Source organism: Lepisma saccharinum, chromosome 30 (assembly GCF_977018435.1).
Source record: "Lepisma saccharinum chromosome 30, izLepSacc3.1, whole genome shotgun sequence".
Classification (NCBI taxonomy): Eukaryota; Metazoa; Arthropoda; class Insecta; order Zygentoma; family Lepismatidae; genus Lepisma; species Lepisma saccharinum.
The window spans coordinates 22,677,808-22,699,193 of record NC_139258.1 but is presented as its reverse complement, the minus strand read 5'-3'; the positions used below and the strand labels follow the sequence as shown (position 1 = coordinate 22,699,193).

The 21,386-nt window shown below is 38.0% G+C and overlaps 1 protein-coding gene across 2 annotated transcripts in view; it reads right to left on the bottom strand.

Annotated features, from left to right (window-relative positions):
• The window catches only part of Utx (Utx histone demethylase), a 247,578-nt gene that overhangs the window by 196,781 nt on the left and 29,411 nt on the right, over positions 1 to 21,386 (bottom strand). For both annotated transcript variants that reach the window (XM_083115210.1, XM_083115211.1), the window contains exon 4: positions 15,970 to 16,078. In XM_083115210.1, the coding sequence (XP_082971336.1) occupies positions 15,970 to 16,078 (109 nt within the window). The remainder of the gene's footprint in view (positions 1 to 15,969; positions 16,079 to 21,386) is intronic.

Sequence of the window (21,386 nt, the reverse complement as noted above, 5' to 3'; positions counted from 1 at the left end):
ATCTTTGAATATTAGGGGGAAATTTCAGTCATGAGGATGAGGTACAGCTCTCACAGAAAAATATCTCATGTCCGGAAATTTTGAAACTCATGTGGAACCATTTACTGTTTTGAATTAATATGACCGATTACTGGAATTTTTCATTCCAATTTTGTCTTAATCATTCTGTCTGTAGGCATACCAAATAACTGAGCTTTATATACGAGGGCTATTTTTTTCCAACCTCCGATAGGGCATGCAATCAAAACCACAGTGAATAGCAAAATGGGTTTATTTGCAAAAGTTACGAAGACGTATAATCTGCTTTTCTACGTAATCACCAAGAATATTCAGACATTTATCGCACCGATGCACCATATTTCCAATACCCTCTGCAAAAAAAGGTGCCGCCTGTCTGTTGAGCCAGGTCTGTCCTGAAGTTCCTCATTGGTATGGAAGCGCGGTCCTCTCAAACACTTCTTCATCGCCGATTCCTTATAATGTTGTATCAGGATTGAGGGGGGGGAGATTCCCTTCCAGATTCAGACTTCGGGAAATGATTTCGCAATTTTCAGTATCTAGAACAGTTGTGACATTTTGAGTAGTCTTGTATTAAAGGTGCCTAATGTGTTCGGATGTTTTTCTTGTATGTGTTACTTGGAACTGCTTAAATGTTTGTTTCCCAAGTCCACCTTTTGGTAATGATTCATGTGGTAGAGAGAGGGAATGGATATTTGATTTTTGTTACTTAGCGTTGCTTTTCTGCCACTTATAGCTAATCGCAACAATGAGTGATGACATGAAATTGATGAAGAGACACTCATAAACAGTGCTGCAACCACAGGGATGCAGGGGGCCTTGTCCTCCACCCCTGACCTTGGACGGAAGTCTATTCTAGGGGAAGCAAACATTGAAGTAAAAAAACCAGACTAGGAGAATCTAAGAATAGCAGGACAATTGGATACTCATGATGGATTGAGTTTTCACGTGTTCCTTGCATTTTTCCTCCTGACGGCCAAGGGCACTTGCAAGGGGCACAGAGGGGCAATTGCCCCCTCCTCGATTACAAATTTTATACAAATAAAAGTACATTTCGTAAAATTTTCTTGCTCGCTCCGCTCACAATTTCTCCTATTCTTATAGTCATGGGAGTCGAACGATCTATATGAAAGACAAAATGTTAAAGAGAATGCCATGGTGCCCCGTAAAATTATTTGCACCCTATTAAAACTATTTCTTTCTATAAAACTTAATATAAAATATTAATGATGATACTATAATTCAAGAAGTCATTGATCAATCAAAGGATTCCTATTTTGTTTGTCAGGTGTTAAACCAGGGTGGCTACAAACAAGCAGAAATGAAATTCCCTGACTTTTCCAGGTTTTCCAGGACAAAATTTACATTTTTCCCTGACAATTACAAACTAAACTAAATCGATGTTATTGCAAATGGAAATAATAAACTCATACAGATCCACGTATGGTTTTGTTAAGTACCAATATTATCTTCTATGAAATTGACTTAATTTCTCCATTCTCTATGATTTGAATTCAAACGGCAAAATAGTGAATTTGGAAAATTATTACAATTCACAAGCTAGGGAAGGATTACGGAATTTTGTCAAACGCAGTAAGTTAAAAATAAAATACTTAATTATTTTTAAAGTTACGACTAAATGAGATAAGAGTGATTGATTCAGAAATACAATTTGTAATTTATCAGTCTCCTTATACATTCTCGGTATTATATGTTGATATTTCCACTGAGGTTTAGAACCCTCTGCTTGCAAGAACCATGTGCAGACTCATTTTTCGATGCATAAAGCTACTTCTCTCTTCTCTGTAAAGCAAACAACTTAACTCTTTCATATAAGTAAAACAATTGAATCGAACAAGTATTTCCTTACATTATCAATGGGATTTCTGCTTCAGTACAGTATATCCAAGTGAAGTACTGTGAAACTGACAACATGCAGTTATACCATTAATACAGACGAAAAGGGTATGTAGGTATGAGAAATTTAACGCAAGGAATTTATAGAATTGCATTGTATAGGTACCTGATTTAGCTAACCACACATTAAAACAGGAACACTCTAATATTAAAAGCTTCTGAAAGTTCATATACGAGGGGGATCCTGAAAAAAGCTCCAATGGTGCCTATACGCAGCACTAGTGGTCGGAGAGCGACACAGACACACATGCAGGCAGGAAGAAGTGGAATGTAGCTGTAATCTGGTACAGTTGCAATGCAGCCGTTTTAGGACAGTTATAGGTTAAAGATTGCAGCTCTCATACAGTCTCCCACTGTCTGCGATGTAGCCTACATTGCACGCTCAGGATTTGGCACAGCCACCAGCAATCGTGTAAGGTGTGCAGACCGGACGTCGTGAGTGATAGTATGATCAGACAATGGTGCAGACAATTCACGGAACACCAATCGAATGTGCACAACCCCATACAGCTGAGTACACACAGGCCCTTTACATTACTTCAGGTGAGAGATCTTGGACCGCTCCCTGTACAGCCACGGCCTTGAATGTACCGACTTTCATCTCTTTGTTTAACTGAAGAGGTTTCTGGCGGGGCAAGGATTTGACAGCTACAATGCGGTAGAGATAGTTCCAGTCTTTGCTGTCACACACATATACCATGGGCATACCGTGCGCACTTAGCTTGGTAATTTAAAACATATCTCGTGTGACAAATACGAAGATGTAGCTCCCGTGTGACGGTAGATACGTACTCTATCTCCTGTTAGAACCCTGCCACTTTGCTCTGTGATGCAAATGGTTTTGATAGAAGTTGAAAAAAATCGTGGGAAATACATGATTTAATGTGGCGATCGGAATTATTCCATGTACGTATAATTCTATAGTTTACTCTTCGAGTAAAATGTTGGAAAACTAAAGACAAGAATGTTAGATTTCATGGAATTTTTCGTTGTTTTAGGACATTTCTTTACAAAAAAATCGCTAAAAATGCCAACAATTCGCATTTTATGCCAAATTCGAGTTATTATATTTCGAACGGGCGAAAAATGTGTCCAGACATCATTGCACATTCCTAAACATAACTTCGCAGCAATTACCATTTTTCACGGTTTTGGCGTTTGCGAAAATTCAATGTCCCTACTAATTGGAAATTACTTTCTGGCCACCCCTCCTATAAATCAGTAGATGGAAAGTGAAAATTTAGCAGGGCTGCCAGAGAAAAGTCAATTCTTGAAGAAAGTGATTTGCTTTTATGATTGAATGATTCGACTAAATATGATATTAAAATATTTACATATTTATTATTAGTATTTTATTTCATAATATTGGACATTAACCTTACTCAGTGCGAGATTAATGATCATCTCTCACGAGTTTAAACAGAGAGGACAGAGAGTGGCGTTAATTTCATTGCAATACTAGTGTTGCAGTAAATTTGAGGTTGGGAGCATGCACTTGCCAATTTTTATAACCTTCACCAATGCAGATTTATGTTTCACTTTTTCGTGATAGTATTCAATATATATATATATCCCATTTGGTTGGATTCTTCTTGATAACTAAGAATAGTGCAATGTCATTGTAAACGTATGTTAACTTGTGCGAAACCAGTAATACGTCAGGATGATGATAAAAACCTTCGTAAGCACTGCTACATTAAATAAGGTGAAGTGAGCCAGAAGAGTAACAAAATTCGAGCAGCATATTTGCAGTCTAAAGCTCTTCTTGTTTATGCATGCGATTTTTGTTGGATGTTGCAGTCCATGCAATTTCTGTCGCATGGTGTAGTGATATACTTTGTCGGGTGGCGATATTCGACAAAAATCGTATTCTTCAATGGAACCTATTTGTTTCCATGTTCCTTCAGTTTGCCCAACAAAATGCCTTACTACGACGTCCGACAACTATCGGATTGCGCCACCCGCTCTTCCCCTCCATTTCTTGACAAGTCCCCTTACTACTTCCATACGGGCAAGAACAAATCATAATTCAATGCATTTTTCACGTGATATTTATAAGCTTAACCTTTACACCCCCGATGATACCATATGGTATCATCAGAGTAAGGTCGTACTGGCCCGATGATACCATATGGTATCATGGTGCTGATTACGAAATGGATGTGCTTTTTGACCTTCAAACTCTTATGTTTGCGTGGAAACTGACACAGATCTGGAGCAAGCCTGGGAAATTCATATTGATGAATATCCCCCATCCCCACTCCACCCTCTCCGCAACATATCCATGCCACATTTCCGAACAGTTTCACATTTTGGCTCATTATTCAACTTGTATGGCACCCAGGAACATGAAACATGTTACAATCTCTTTGGAAACGTCCATTCTTTAAAGAGAATACTAAGGTTTGTGCCTTCTCCCTAAAATAGCGGGAAAAGAGGGGGCAAACTACAGATTTTTATGTTGTTTTTTTTAAATTGAAATTCGGTGGTCATGCCCCCAAACCCCCCTTCCTCGGTTCGGCATTCTGAATTGTACTTAGTTGGATGCTATGATGTTTTAGCTGCAAAACAAAACTTATCCGAAGTAGACTGTTTCCATAGCGCCCGAGTTTAACAATTTTCCTCGAAAAATGCAAATTACCTATTTTTCATAAAAAAAAAATCACATTTTGGCTTATTATTCAACTTGCATGGCACCCAAGAACATGAAACATGTTTCATTCTCTTGAGAAATGTCCATTCTTTGAAAAGAATACTAAAGTTTGCGCCTCCTTCCTTGGACGTCCGCAGGATTTTTTTTCCAGGGAGGGGCAAGGATGGTATTTTTTCCAGGGGGGGGGCAAAAAAAAGCCACATTTTCCCCAATAATAATGTTGTTCCCTCAAAAAACATTGCTTAAATTTGAATTTATTATGTTCGTTCATTAACACATATTATTGTGGCTGAAATGAAATTATGTGTGTCAAATATATAATTTTTAGTTGACTTTCATTTCCCGTGCCCTCCCCCTTCCGGACGCCCATGCCTCTTTCCAAATAGCGGGAGAAGAGGGGGTAAACTCCAAATTTTTATGTTTTTTTCATTGAAATTCGGGGGTCGCGCCCCCCAAACCCCCTTCCTCGGTTCGGCGTTCTGAATTGTACACGGTTGCATGCTCTGATGTTCTATCTGAAAAACAAAAGTTATCCGAAGTAGATTGTTCCCATAGTGACCGAGTTATAACAATTTTCTGAGCAATATGCAAATTGCCTATTTTTAGTAAAAACAGAGTTTCACATTTTGACATATTATTCAACTTGTATGGCACCCAACAACATGAAACATGTTTCATTCTCTTTGGAGACGTCCATTCTTTGAAAAGAATACTAAGGTTTACGCCTTCTCCCCAAAATAGTGGGAGAAGAGGGGCAAACTAAAGACTTTTATGTATTTTTTCATTGAAATTCGGGGGTCATGCCCCCAAGCCCCTTCCTCGGTCCGGCGTTCTGAATTGTACACGGTTGCATGCTCTGATGTTCTATCTGAAAAACAAATGTTATCCGAAGTAGATTGCTCCCATAGTGCCCGAGTTATAACAATTTACCTCGAAAAATGCAAATTACCTATTTTTCTATTTTTCGTAAAAAAAATAATCACATTTTGGCTTATTATTCAACTTTTATGGCTCCCAAGAACATGAAACATGTTACGTTCTCTTGAGAAATGTCCATTCTTTGAAAAGAATACTAAGGTTTGCACCTTCTCCCCAAAATAGTGGGAGAAGAGGGGGCAAACTCCAAATTTTTATGTTTTCCAATTGAAATTCGGGGGACGTGCCCCCCCCCCAAGCCCCCCTTCCTCGGTCCGGTGTTCCAAATTGTACACGGTTACATGCGCTGATCTTTTAGCTGCAAAACAAAAGTTATCCGAAGTAGATTGCTCCCATAGTGCCAGAGTTATAACAATTTTCCTCCAAAGAGTGTTTGATGTCAATGAAGACGAAATTCCCTGACATTTCCCTGACTTTTTTTGACACCTCAAATTCCCTGACTTTTCCCGGTTTTCCAGGTCTGTCGCCACCCTGTAAACACATGTATTTCACCTACAATTCACACAATATTTGCAAAATGGTTGACATAACCAGTAGGCAAACATTATCTGTAGTGATTCAAGAGTCTCCCCTTTGAAGGAAATAAGAGTCCGTGGTAGATTAAGGGACCATGTTTTAATGTTTTAGCAAATACAAAAAATGTATTACAATTTTTTACACAATTCATCAAAGTGTTGATAATATGTAACTATTATTATTTAATTAATTCAATTTTTCTTGCATAACACAACACAATAGTGGTGTTGGATTCTCATTAGATTCCTTTGTGCCAGTGGCGTCTATTCAAGGTAAGCTACCGAAGCACTGCTTCGATAAAAATTCGAATTTGCATAACTCCCAGGATAATTAGACTTCCCGAAAGTGTCGAAAGGCATTTTTGCGGAGCCCGAGAAAGACTAAAATGTCGCAAAACAGTGAAATGTGGTGTTTTTATCAAGTCAAGACTGCCCCTTGATGGACTATTGTTTATTTAGAAATTATATATTCAGTGCTTCAGTTATCTAAACGGTCACCGCACGCTACTGCTTTGTGCGTAAAAATTTTGCATACTGGAAACTAGAGGGAATCATTATGAAGCATAACTTATAAAGAAAGGGCTCCCTTAATCAGTTCTACAGAGGGGCAAAAAGCTGTTGGTACATATTAAACATCTATTAACATTATCGACCTGTAAATATCAAATAGATACAGTCCCTATTAGCCTTTATGTTAAACTTTATATTCTTTGGCAATCAGGAAAGGTAATTATCGAAATATTGCTATTTGATGTTGCTCGAAGTTTTTCTCGTTCGTTAGTTTCAAGATATCATACCTTTTCTGTTACTTATCTCTTTTGGGGGAGGAAGCAAGTACCTCTGTGTACCCTGTTATATCTGCCAATGCAACACCGTATATTAAAAATTTGCTCCCTCTAGGATTGACTTCGAATGCACACACGCACAACCAGGGGACTTGCTCAAATAAATGTTTTAATTGTATATTTGTACATGCCGATGCTGTATTAAGACTTCGGAAATTCTGATCAGTATTTGTAGTTTTATAATTTAGTGTCACTTTTCTGCCACATTCAGCTATCGCCAGGGACGTCGTTAGGGAGGGGCACGGGGGGGCACTGGCCCCCCGAAACGTTCACGTGGCCCCGGCAAACTGTTCCACATTTGCTGAAAATTTTACTTTCATGACAAATATTGCAAAATAGTTTTTCAGTATTTTTTCTTTCAGTTAGAAACACTGTACTTAATTTGAGTGGCATGAACCCAAAACCACATTTCTTTCTAGTTTTCCTGGTTCTACAGGGAGGTTATTTCAGTCGTTCACCGCCAGCGTGTCGGCCGTTCGGCGGACTCTTCATGCAACAGGTCCCGGCAAATTGCATTACAGGAAGTCCGTAACAGAAACCGCTTGTTTTCTAATGTTTCCACTTTTCACAATTACAGTTACAATTACAATTGAAATAAGCACTTAACTTGTCGCAAGGATTGCAGAAAAAGGTGCCCTCGCAATTACAAATATTTCTGACATCTAATCTTAGATTAGTCATCGCTGCTTTATCCTCAGTTGTCGCTACAGCGCCTGCAGCTTATCGGGGGTTGGGTGAGTTGTCAGCCGCGAGAGGGCGCTTCATACGTGTCGGCAGTGATGCCAACCGTAGGGACATGTCCCTCCGCATAGGGACTTTTCACTAAATTTCGCCCGCGTAGGAACGTAGGGACAGATTTTGCCAAATGAGGGAAAACGTAGGTACTTTTTTCAATCTTGGTAAATTACATTTTATGAATTAGTTTATCTGGATACTTTAGCGAGGAGGAGAAAAAAGAACTAACTAACAAATCTCCATCAGAATTTTGGAACAGTTATCGGTTACCAAAAACTTTCAAGGCAAGTTCCTTTTTGAAAACATTTCCACTCTCGCGAAAATAGTGCTAACATTGCCGCATTCTAACGCGGAAACGGAAAGAATATTTTCAATGTTAAGTGATACAAAAACAAAAAAAGGGAAATAAAATGGGACCAAAATTGTTAAAGACTGCAGGAAATACAGCATCACCAACCAACATCTATCTCTTCACAGCAGCAGCATGTATGACTTCAAATAACATAATCAACAGTAAACGACTCAACGTTATTCATTAGGGGTGTGCTGGATTCTTTACTTTAAAAAGTCGTTAATTCTCGACGTTTTCTGCCTTGTAAGTTTCTGGAACTTATCGAAAGTTGTAAGTTTTTATTCTAGAAATGCAAAAACAATCACTTAAAGTGAAAATGACTTGTAAAATTCGAGATTTCCAGTGCTTCGGGAAATTTCGAACATTTCCCGTCCAGAAAATTTTCCGACTTGGTCGGGAAATTGCAAATTTTTCAGTCCCGAATGTCGGGATTTAAAAAAATTACCGTCCCGATCCCGTCCCGACCCAAAACATTCTGTCCCGCACACCCCTATTATTCATTAAGGCAAGAATTTACAATACCGGACCAGTCTGTAATTTCTATGCTACGTCTTATACTCACGAAATAATTATTCGTGATGACTTATCTCAAGTTAACATGTTGTGGTGAGGGGGAAAAAATGTTCATTAACGTGTAGAAGTTGTAAAATAAGCTTTTCAATTCTCGCAATGATTCTCTGTATACAAGTATGGTAGCCATATTTGTTGATATGAACAAATTACAATTAGTTACGCTGTCTACAGCGTTGCCACACTGTTGATTTCATACTTGGAGAGCATGGATCGTGTAAGAATGGCAGAAGAGAACAGTAAAAGAGTTGTTAATGTTGTACAGATTTTTAGGTGGAGTGTGCAGGCGGATGGCTGTGGGCTAATTAATAAATTTATGGATTTCAGTATATTGCCCAAAGAACGTGCTTACATGTGACAGCGACAATCACGATGTAGAAGAACTGATTTGATTATAGGTAAATTTGGCAACAGTACATCAATCATAAAATTGCAGGATACGAAAATGGCGTCTTCGATGATGAACGTTTGCTGTTAAAGTGCTACGAAAATAATATTTTTTATCGGTTCGTAATCACAATTACCGCAAAACCATTCAGGAATAGCCCCACTGACCATTCTCGGTAAGGTTAGGTTAAGTTAGGTTAGGCAAGGCAAACATACCGGTAGTTAAAATTTGGGCTCGAAAAAAACATGCACGGGTAGCCCAACAAACCAATGACGGATAGCCCCACGAACCATTCAGGTACGGTTAGGTTAGGTTAGGCAAACATAGTTAAAATTTGGGGTCGTAGTAATATCAGGAATGTATATTTCGTTTTTTAAGTATTGGAAACACAAAATCTTCCGTTAAATAATGAGCAATCGTGCCGATCGCGGACCACTCAATTTCACTTATTTTGCAATTTCTACACGTGACCCCCCAAATCTTAACTTGAAATTCGTGATTAGGAGGCCTCAATTAGTGAGTATGCAAAATATTACAAAAATCGGGGAGGGGTCATGTATTGTAAATTCGCTCCTTCATTAATTGTGGAAGCACCGAGCAGAAAGATTTGGTAAGTAAATGTGTATATTTTATCTTCTGTTTTGCATGCTAATGAGGTGTTGTTTTTTTAGTTACTTTACTTGGCGTAGGGACATTTGGTCAGTTGTAGGGACATTTTGACTACGTCTGTAGGGACATTGCTGAAAAATGGTTAGCAACACTGTCGGCTACCAGACGTCAGTGTTCGTTCATGTTCAATTCTGTTTGCGTTCAACAGTACGCGTGTTGCTTATACTGTGTTATTGTAATGTGCTACTCATGGCCAGTGCTTTATTGTGTGTTAATTGTTATTCATTCATTACTTATGTCGTTAAACAAATATAGTCTTGAACAGAGAGTTTTTATGTACGATAATTACGTGAAAACGAATTCTTGCAGAAAAGTGGTCAGGCAATTACGATAGACAGGATCTCTTGAACCTAAGAAACGTGTTGTATTGCTGTTAAAGGAGGTCATTTTCAACATCTCTTATAACACAGGAGGTTAGTGATCATCATTATTATTACTTTTAAATATCATTTTACGCTTTCGGTTTGCTTTATGCGCCGGTATGCTGTCTTCCCTTTCTGTCAACTGAGGATAAAGTAGCGATGTCTAATCTAAGATTAGATATCAGAAAAAAGGTGCCAGAAATATTTGTATGTGGGAGGACACCTTTTCCACACACACACAGCATCCTTGCGACAAGGTACGTGCTTATTTCAATTGTAATTGTAACTGTAATTGTGAAAAGTGGAAACATTACAAAACAAGTTGTTTCTGTTACGGACTTCCTGAACGCAATTTGCCGGGACCTGTTGCATGAAGAGTCCGCCGAACGGCCGACACGCTGGCGGTGAACGACTGAAATAACCTCCCTGTAGCTATAGTGGATGTCAGTGTAGGAACCTAGAACTTCGTTGTTTCTCGAAATTTTGAGGGAGCTGTCTTTCCTCCCCTAGCAGTCGCAGGTCAAAAACAGGCAGGGTTGGGCGTTGAGTGTTGCCGTTGCGTCCAAACAAAGTTTTGAGCTTGAGTAGATTGAAGAACGACCGCTTGTGCAGCGGTAAACCACATATATGCAAACAGTTACAACTGGTCCCGAATCAGAGCGCAATACACGCTAAATAAGTATAATGGTGGCAGGATGCCTCATATCTCCGGGTAAGGTAGTATTATTCGCACCAAATATCTATTCTACTATTGAAACAGTCTAAAACACGCAACGTGTTAAAAGTAATTATCTTCACAAACTGTACGATTTCTCGAGTCGCATATTTTTCTCGATATCGTGAAGACCGATTTTGAGAATCCTCCTTAACCTCCCGGATTGCGCAGTGATAGCATTGTTGCCTTGTAATCGAGGGGTCCCGGGTTCGATACATGAGTGGAGATACACAGTGGTCCGGATCTTACTTTAAACTATAGGTCCAGTCCCGATTAGCATTACTGTGCATAAAGTGGACTAAAAACACCAACTTAACTCAACTCCTTAACAAACTTTTCGAAGAATCGAAAATTTAAACAAGAACAAGTAAATACATTTTTGTAATTTTGAAGTAAATTATTATTATTATTGTTATTATTTTGAGTATTTTTGGTTCGTATGAATCTGCCTCACACAGTAAGCTTATTGTGTTGAGTCAAGTACAATAAAAACCCTTGCAATAAGTCACTGGAAAGACATGAGAGGTTGCACATATATTTTAGCATCTATAAATATATAATAACCCGTCGTTCGACAGCCCTGGAAGGACCTTGGTCTATCTCCCGACTGCCAGTCCCTCCCACAATCCTACCTAAAATTTTAGAGGTGTGGAGATCTTTAACCAGTAATGGGGTGACGTGGGGTCAGCACGTCGAACCCCCAACCGTTATAGGGGATATCCATAAAGAATAATTATATTCTTGTGGTAAGGAGTCGTTGTCATTTAACAAACTTTATTGATTTATTCCATCAGCATTATTTAAAATGTAGTGCCATACTGAACTTACCAACTTAACAAAGGCACATTGATTACTAAATGAGGCATTTTCTTTGTGTTGCAGAGCAGGTTCAGTTTTTGGAGTATTGCAATGTTTTACACAGTTCGTTCGAAGAATTTTGAGAATATTGATGTTTTGTCAAAGGGACCACCCTCGAATAAATATCTGTGGATGTTTTACTGGTTTCATCGTATTTAAGAAGGTAATTTTTCCGGTGCAACTTTCCTCCGTACAACATGTATTTTGCCACTCAAGCTGAAGAGCCGATTAAGAGGTGCAACGACCTTGGCAGAAAGAAACTCTGATTGGCACCATGTTGACAAAAGACTCAAGAAGTTCCGCAACCGACAGAACTCGAAGCGCTCGGATCCTACGGTGACATACACTTTGATTGAACACAAACGGATGCATTGGTAGGAAATACAATGATTTTATGGGCCGTCCCTTTCTGGGAAGTCGGGGAACTTTTGAAAACACACTTTCCCTTCATGCACACCAGGGGGCCTAAGCCAGATGCCAGGTCACCCCTTCCCACAAAATCTTCTCTTCATCTGGCTCTGGTTATCGGCAGCGCCGAAACGCACTGCAGGTAGCTAGGACTTTCTGGGTTAATTACTTTATGGTTCAGCATGGACATAGGCTTTTCAAATTGCAAGAGACAAAATTCTACTGTTTGTCCCTTTTCTGGCGGGAGATGAATGACAAAGATGTCGCGGTTCCTTCAAGTTCCCACATTCAACTCTTGTGCTCATAACCTGCAATGAAGGAAAGGCCATAATAAGCCTTTGTAATGTACCAACTTTATATCCTTCTGCTTCTTTTTGCCCTACTGTGTTGATTGGTCGACAATTGATGACTGTCAACTAGTTCGAAGAAGAGTTTGATCAGAGAAGTGGTTTCATAGTTAGCTTCTGTAAACGTGAGATTCCGGTAGGATCACGGAGTGCTTGAGATCTCATTTTCATGCATTGCGAGTGAAATTTCGATTGATTTGGTTCATTTTACTTTGCTCTTCTGCCACATTGGCTAATTGCGAAGATGTGGATGAGTGATGATATGATTAAATTGATCAATGGACACTCACAAACACCCATGCTCAGTCCGGAATTCGAACCCGGCACACCTGGCATTGTAGCACGATGTGCTAACCACTCCGCCACGGGGGTAGGCGAAGTGAAATTATGAGTGTGAAGCTGCCAGCTCGTTTTCCTCTCGAAAAAATTTAAGTAGGATCGACTGATCGACCAAATGTCAACACATTGACTTTCTAAATTGGTGTCCGACTACCACACAGGACACCGGGTTTGACTCCCATGGCGGTTGATCTCCTACGTGATGAAGAATAAGTCACATTTCAATTAAGGAAGGAAACGAGGTATGTAGTCAACTTTATATAGTAGTGTGCATGCTCTAGAAATATGTTTCAAAATTCTGCATATTTTGTGATTTTTTTTCATTTAGCCTTCACCTGGGTTGTCAAAGGTCCATCTACCTATAACTTCTATGGGTTTTATTGAGTTCCGTTGCAGGACCGGAACCTTTCTTCTCGCACAATTTAAATTCGGTACTAGTAGTGTATTGTTCCATTAAAAAAAGGTTACTGGATCGTATTTAAATTGATCCGGAAAATATTCCTGCACCGAATTTTAATTGATCCTGGAGAAAAGGTTCTTGGACAGTGTTTAAATTCAGCCGCAAAACAAGGTTTCTGGACCGTATTTAAATTTTACCGAAAAAAGAGTTCCTGCACCGTATTTAATTCATACGGAAAAAAGGTTCCTGGACCGAATCCAGGCCTAGAACCCATCTACACTAGCTGATTTTCTCTCCCGGATGGGAAATGAATTTATTTACAATGCCTGGACCATTAACAACCCTGGGATTGTTAAAGATTAGGGAACGCATACATTCTAATTTGTTCTATAGGTTTCCGTTATAGGACCGGAACCTTTTCTCTCGCACAATCTAAATTCGTACCAAGTTACGAATTGTTTCATTTCAATACGGAACTTTGACCCTATTTAAACTGATCCGGAAAAAAATGTTCCTTGACCGTATTTAAATTCTTCAGGAAATAAGGTTCCTGGACCGAAGAATATTCCTGGGCCGAATTGAAAACTTTACAAATGAAAATGTTCATTACGGTCCAGAACCCATTTACGCTTGCTGATTTTCTCTCCTGGACCGGAATTGGATTTATTTAAAATTTCTGGACCTTTAACAACCCTGGCCTCCACCCGCAAATGCAGACGCTGTGGCTGCTGCTTAGGCAGAAAAGTTGACTAGACATAAAAATAAAATTTATCCAAAGGTATATAGCGAATAATAGTTGCTTACATAATAATATCATGAAATACGGAGAGCCAAATTACTTATCAAGCATTTTCTGTTATTTGTCTATCCTAGTGGGAGCGAAAATCATTTGCCCTTGCTGGTGAACTCGGTTCCTGCAAATTCAAGACGGCATTTTCTAATTTACATTTCTATTTGGGCCGACAACTCCGTGTTGAATGTCCCGTGTTCGAATCCCGGCCTGAGAATGTGTCTTCTTTGTGATGGTCCTTTCATCAAGTTAATCTTAACTCATTCTCATCTTCACGATTAGCCAAAAAGTGTCAGAAAAGTGAAGTAAAATAAACCAAGTCAATCAATAATTTATATTTCGTTATTTTACGCCGCTTTTTCCCTCTTGTGTTAAATGCGACGATGAGACTGAATGATGATCTGAAGGAATAGCGATGCGAGACATGATGCAACCACACCTCTCCAAGGTCCGAACCTTGGACCTCTGGTTTCGTAGTGCGTCATGCTCATGCTTCGGGAGTGGAATCCTTTGAATTAAAAACTATAAAAGTAGGGTGAAAGAAAACAACATTGTACTGTGCAAAAAAGTCATGTTTAGGTCCTCTAAGGAAAAGTACAGTTATTCAGTAAAATTAATTTTGAAGGACAAAGCCTCCAAAGTGTTTTTCCATTCAGTGACGCGTGGTCATCACATCGAGTCCCATCTAGCTTTGAGAGTAGAATTCGCTTACATATTGATTTCAAGTAGCTTCCCAATTGTCCTCACGATGTTAGGCCATCACAGAAATTTTGGAGTTCGTACCAGGGATCGAACCTTGAAAGAGTAGAGCGCAATAATTTGAGCGCGCGGGAATTTTGTTGTTTCTATTGCCATCATATATTCAGTTTTGCACGCGCAAAGAAGATTACTTTTAAGAAACTAGATGCGTGCATAAAATTTCATATGTATCGTCATCATTCTCCAATGTGAACAGTACGACGCCACAAAAGACTCGTGCATGTCCAATAGAATAAAGGCCGCCGGACTCGATTCTGGTATAAGCAATATACATGTGATGCCTATCTTGAACTCATTACACAAACATTTCATTTTCGCACCGTTGTCATACTTGTACGTACATCTGATACCAGCACCCTTTTATATCTAAACCCATGGAAGAGAGTTTTCTCTACTTCTCAATTTTCTTCGAGCAAATTTACAAATCTAAGGAGTAAGGACAAATGACATTGTTCTTGGTGTCTCAAAAATCTAACATAAGAGAAAATACATGGAATTTTAAAGACTGTCTAGATGCCATTAAGTTAATAAGTTCATTCTGCATTTAGATTCCCGAATAATGGCCGTGGATTTCGCGAGTATATATCCGTAAATTTTTGGGGGCTACAGGAGAAAATAATGTTCTCTTCCAACAAGATTATATATATATATATATATATATATATATATATATATATATATATATACTGTACATATACTTATGTAGGCCTATATGGTATATTAATAGTTTGTTAGTTTTTAATAGTTTGATAGAAAAAAAATCTTAAGTTTTTGGCCCCCCCGAACTGATCAACCTAGCTACGTCCCTGGCTATCGCGACAAAGAGGACTTACAGAGGTTGAGAAGAAGATAAAGACAATATATATAAAGATACACTGTGGATATTTCTATGTGGAGATAGACTGTGTTTTGTTATTGTTTATGTCTTTAATTAAAATAAATTATGTTTAAGTTACAGTTTTGCCTTGTAAGAATTGTAATAATCGTCAATTAGGCAATCTATCTCCACATAGCAATATCCTCTGTCAACTATGAGTGATGATATGATGAAAGGGCACTCACAAGGAACACCTATGCCCAGGCTGGTAGTCAAACACAGGACTAAGACGATGTAGAAAATCAAGAAAACGGAACATGAGGGTAATTATGACGATGAAGATGAATTGATGAAAGAGATGACAAAAAAACATAATTAAACACTGGATTCAAACATACAAGCACGAACCTCTCTGTTGGCTGTCAGATTATTTCAAATGACAGGACTTTAAAAGAATTTTACATGCACCTGAATAGTTATGTAAAGATAATTTATAAACATGCATAAAATGGCACTGTAAATAGCAGGATAAAATGAATGAAACTGAATTCATTTGATAAAGAACATTGTACTCACCACTGGAAAGCATTGAAGTGGAAGTAGACAAGTCCATGACCGTACAGAAAATTTGCATCCTTCCAGTAATCTGCCTTAAGACTGAAGAACTTCTGGTATGCTGACATTGCTGAAAAATGAGAGAAAAATCACATTTAATACTTTATATCTGTGCACTATCATTATAATTGACAAATGACAGGTGTTAAAACAAAGTAGAATTGCTCATATTACAAAAATGGTGGGAGAAAAGTGTCCGCTTCAAGTGTTAATGGAGAAGTCTCAGTAGACAAGATAAAAATAAGACACAAAAAAATGTCTTACATCTTGTGCTGGAAAGTGCATTACAGTGGAAGCTTGATAACTCGAACTTGAGGGTAAAATGAAAAATATCGAGGTATCAAGGATTTGGACTTACCACGGTTCGAGTTATTGAGGGCCAAAATCGCAGACTTCGAGTTATAGAGGTCTAAAGTTTACTGACACTTCTGAATGTCGGCACTATGTATGCCTATAAAGTATGTAGCATCATTATAAGTTAATATGTATACTGTACAGTACAACGTACGTGGAAATAAATTTTATTGAACAAAACTTTAGATGCACTACGCACATATGTACAACATTGATTTGGAAAAATATTTGGTACAGTACTGTATGCACATACATACATACATGACAGTATGTACATACTACAAGTATGTACATACTATATAAAATCACTTAAGAACAGTAGGCCCTACAATTATGAATGTAATAAATTAGATTGTACGTATTGAATTGTCAAGAAGTACGTACATTGGAAAAAAATAAAGAAAATTATGCATGATTACATGAACTAAAATCTTTCACAATTTCACTCTTACTTAATGCCTTTGTCAACCGTTTTAAAAAGTTTCCGCTTCTGTTCAACACTTAATGTCTTACAACTTCGTTTCACAGACATCATAACCTGCAACTTTTATGTACGTTACATATGTATCAACACTTCTACATGCACACTAAGCACATTAACAATGATGGTTACATACATGGCAGGGTGGGGGAGTTCAAATCCCGACACAATTGTTGATGACCTGACATTGTATGTACGCACCCTACACTTCCACTTATTGAGGTCCATGAGACTAAAACTTCGAGTTGTAGAGGTGATTGGAATTTAACTTCGACTCATAGAGGTTTTTCATACTCTACCTTTGAGTTATTGAGCTCGAACAGCATCCCATAAACTGTACAAAAATTCGTCTTATCAAGGTTTTATTCGAGTTGTTGAGATAAAATTATTATTGAGTGTTATGGACAATTCAAGGGGAATTAAAAAAAAATCGACTTATCAAGGAATTCGAGATATTGAGGTTCGAGTTATCAAAGTTCCACTGTATTATTTACTATCAATGACTGGGGGGCGTGCTGACCACACATCACCACGTAACTAGTTGGTTAATTGCCCACCTCTACAAAGGAATGTGGAAGTGCTGCCGGAAGTCAGTAGGTAGACCTTGGCCCTCATGGGCTGTTGCATCATACGTTATTATTTATTATACATATAATACAAGTGTTTTTCTTCCTACTCCACTGCATCTGATGACACCAATGAAAATTTGTGAAACATTAGCTTTTATACAATAATTAATATGCTGTTTATTGCTCTGTAATGCAATTGCCACTTCCCTACGATAAAGTACGAATGACATTCATAATCACATAACCGCTATGGACGGGTCTGTCAAAATACCGTTTTGATTTTGAACCGTAAACTAGCAGTTTTATTATTTTCAATTTCTGACGCCTTTCATGTGACTTGACATGGATTACAGAGGATTGGTCCTCCTCTGTGGCAGTGCGGTCTAAGGTGCTGTGCTTTGGAAACCGACTGCAGGACAGCATGGGATCGAGTCCACCTGGGTTCAGTCTCTGGGTTCTCGGCCTGTGTATGGGAGCAGTGGCAACCCACCATCATGAGCTAATTGGGGAGCTACGAGTGAGTAGCGTAATCCAGTATCGGAAGCCTCCTATAACGGCTGGGGGTTCGACGTGCTGACCCCACATCACCCCATTAATGGTTGACGATCTCCACTCCTCTAGGTAGGATTGTGTGAGGGAGACTGGAAGTCAGGAAATCGGCCTAGCCCCTTCCAGGACTGTTGAGCCATCGGTTATTTATATTATATAGAAGATTGATTAATTGATTGAATTGGTTTACTTTACTTCGTTTTTCTACCACTGTTTCCTAATCATTAAGATCAGAATGAATGATGATATGATGAAGGGACACTCACAAAGAACATCCAACCTAGCATCGTAGCCCAATGTGCTAACCACTCTGTCATGGAGGTCAGCAGTTATAGAAGAATATTGTAAAACAGTTTTCAATTTTATTGTTTTGTTCAAGTAACGTAATTTATGTAAAGAGGAAGAAAATTAGTCAAAAATTACAACAATGGCTCCACTATTTTATTTTTTAAATTAAAAAATTCTTAAAATTTCTACATGTTTATGTTGTAAGAAGAGAGGTAATTCAAAGTAATACGTAATATTTGGATGAAATTGAAAATAAGTTACAAGCCATTTGAAACAACATAAAAAAAACACACATTACTATGTAAGTCTACCAGACCACTCGTCGAAAATAGAATATAATAAGATTTGAAAAAACAAAGGCAAGACCTCATGTCCTTGACACAATGTAGCCAATGAAAGGTGTGGAGAAGGGTCTACTTGTGGTTGAAGGTGTGCAAGAAATAAACTAAAAGAAAAAATTCAGCATGATCTGAGAGATGGTCCATAGCAATTAAGGGTTAAAATGAAGTTCTTACAACAGAAATTATTGATGAATAATTCTCCAAGTAATTTTAAAGAAATTTCCACCTGGTTTACCATGAAATTAACCAAGTTTTTTTTAAAGTTTGATTGATTGATTGATTTGGTGTTTTAAGTCCACTTGATGCACAGTAAGGCTAATCGGGACTGGACCTACAGTTTAAAGTGGGATCCAAACCACTATGTGCCTCCACCGGGTATCGAACCCGGGACCCCCTGATTACAAGGCGACGACGCCACCACTGCACCATCTGGGAGGCCCTTTTTTTTTTAAAAAAAAAAAAAGTATTAAACTACTGCAATTGCAAGTTAAGAAATTAAAGTTTCTTCAACACTAGTGAAAATAACATTAAGAAAAATTTGCTATAAAAACATTTGAAATATCTATAAAGCAGTGGTTCTCAAACTGTGGTACGCATATCTCCAGGGGTACATGAACGACTTGAAGGGTGTATGCAATCAGCTCGGAAGAGAAATGTTGAGAATGCCCAGACATTTTTTTCTCCAGATATGTATAGAGCAGACTTCATTGCTTCAAACTTCATAGCTTTAAAACTCAACAGGAAAATAAGGCTGATTTTGTCACCGACACTCTTACCTTTGTTCCACATGTTTTGAAACAAAATACTCGTTCGAAATATCTACCCATTTCATTCTTCAACTAAAAAACCCACGAACATTTTATAAATTGTAAAAACGTCATGAGTACGACTAGGTATATTGTTGGTGAAGTTTAGTACCGAAATATACTAAATTTGGAGCCGAATCTCTGCTTGAAAGTTTCATATGCACAACTAGACATCAAGAAACTAAGTCAGACTGTGCAGGCACACCCTTATAGCTAAAATCTCTGAGGATTTACAATAAAAAGCTAAAACATTGTTCTTGACAGTTTGTTTACAAAGTTATTTCTGTTCATTACCCTTTTTTTTTCAATAACTCTCGAAAAAATATGAAAATTATAGTATACTTCTCAGCATACATGAGTTTCACATTTTTATTTTTATTACTAACCATAAAGATTGCACACGTAGGAACACCCAATATAATAATAAACGTAGGATTATATGTTTACCATCTTTCCACATACAGCCCGAATGCCATTTTGCTCTATTGCTGATACACGTCTCCAACAACTTTATTCGGAGAAAAAACCTTTGTGGGGGTACATGAGACGTTGAGTTACAACTAAAGGGTACAATGAGAAAAAAGTTTGAGAACCGCTGTTAATAAGTATTTACCAGCACAAGGAGGAAGATAATTTTTAGTGTCAATTATAAAAAAAAAAAATTATAGAGAATATCTACCATCATGAACCAGGGCTAAGTAAACAATTAAATTTCCTTGGAAGTACAAAAAAAATAATTTTACTACACATTTGGAGGTTTTTGGATGTATTTTTAAAATTCCCTGACTTTATTTTATGCTTGCATTTGTGATACTTTCTGCAGATAGTGCTCACAGTATCTTACAGCAGATAGTGCTCACAGTATCTTACACTATCATTTTCTCTTTTTGCACTCATGTGTTTTTACGCATTCAGTACAGATCACTCCCATCTCTGTGTTTGTATTTAGAGAACTTTAGCGGCGTTTGTTTAGCTCTGCGACACCAGAAATAGGCCTTCTTAAGGCACAAAACCCCTATGCCTGCAGATAAAAAACACATATTCCAGTTTCTGGGAGAAAAATCCAACAAACATTGTGTGTTGCAAAAACATAAACAGAAGCAAGACAACACAGCAATGCAAAAAATGTAAAATTTATTTCAATCTCGCTGAATGTTTTGAGATGTACAACACACAAACATCCATTTGAAATATATACTGTACTGCAATAATAGCACTTTTCTCAATAAATGAACAATCTGATATCAATTAGTGTGTCTACTAGTGTTGGGCGATGTATCGTCCAGACGGTACATTGCGATATTGAAAAAATATTGTCTAGGCGAAATCAACTAGACGATATATCGTCACGATATTCTGGCAATATATATCATGTCAGCAATATATCATCACGATATTTTGGTGATGTATCATCACGATATTTGGCACTATATATTGTGGAGATGATATATTTTTGCCGATGTATCAAAATATCAAATTTCCGGTATCGTCCATCCGTAGTGTCTACCAATCTGGAAATCCTGGAAATGTCAGGGGAATTTACATTATTTCTATAAAAATCAATGTTTTTGTTGTAGTACAGGAAAATATATCTTTGGAACAAGAAAGCAGGATAAGCAAGAAGTTTCTCGTGCACAAATTATACTTCAGTTTGAAGTAGAAATGGTTTATTAAATACTCCAGGAACTCTTTTATCATGTAGAAATCTACTACAATAAGTGCTATTGGAATTTACTGCTTTCTTGTTGCATTTGAAGGGGGGAGAGGATTCTTTGGTAGATACAGGCTTCGCCAAACTATAATATCTTTCATTTTCCCAATCTGAGAGAAAACCACAGCCATAAATCTAGGGGTGTAGTCCACACCGACAAAGGAGAGCTAGATCAGAGTTGCCAAGCATCTTGCCACTCCCAACCCTGGCCCTAAAGCAGGTGGACGTTCTTCACTTGCTCCCTTTAGCATTATTCGAGACACGCAAAAGATTTGTATC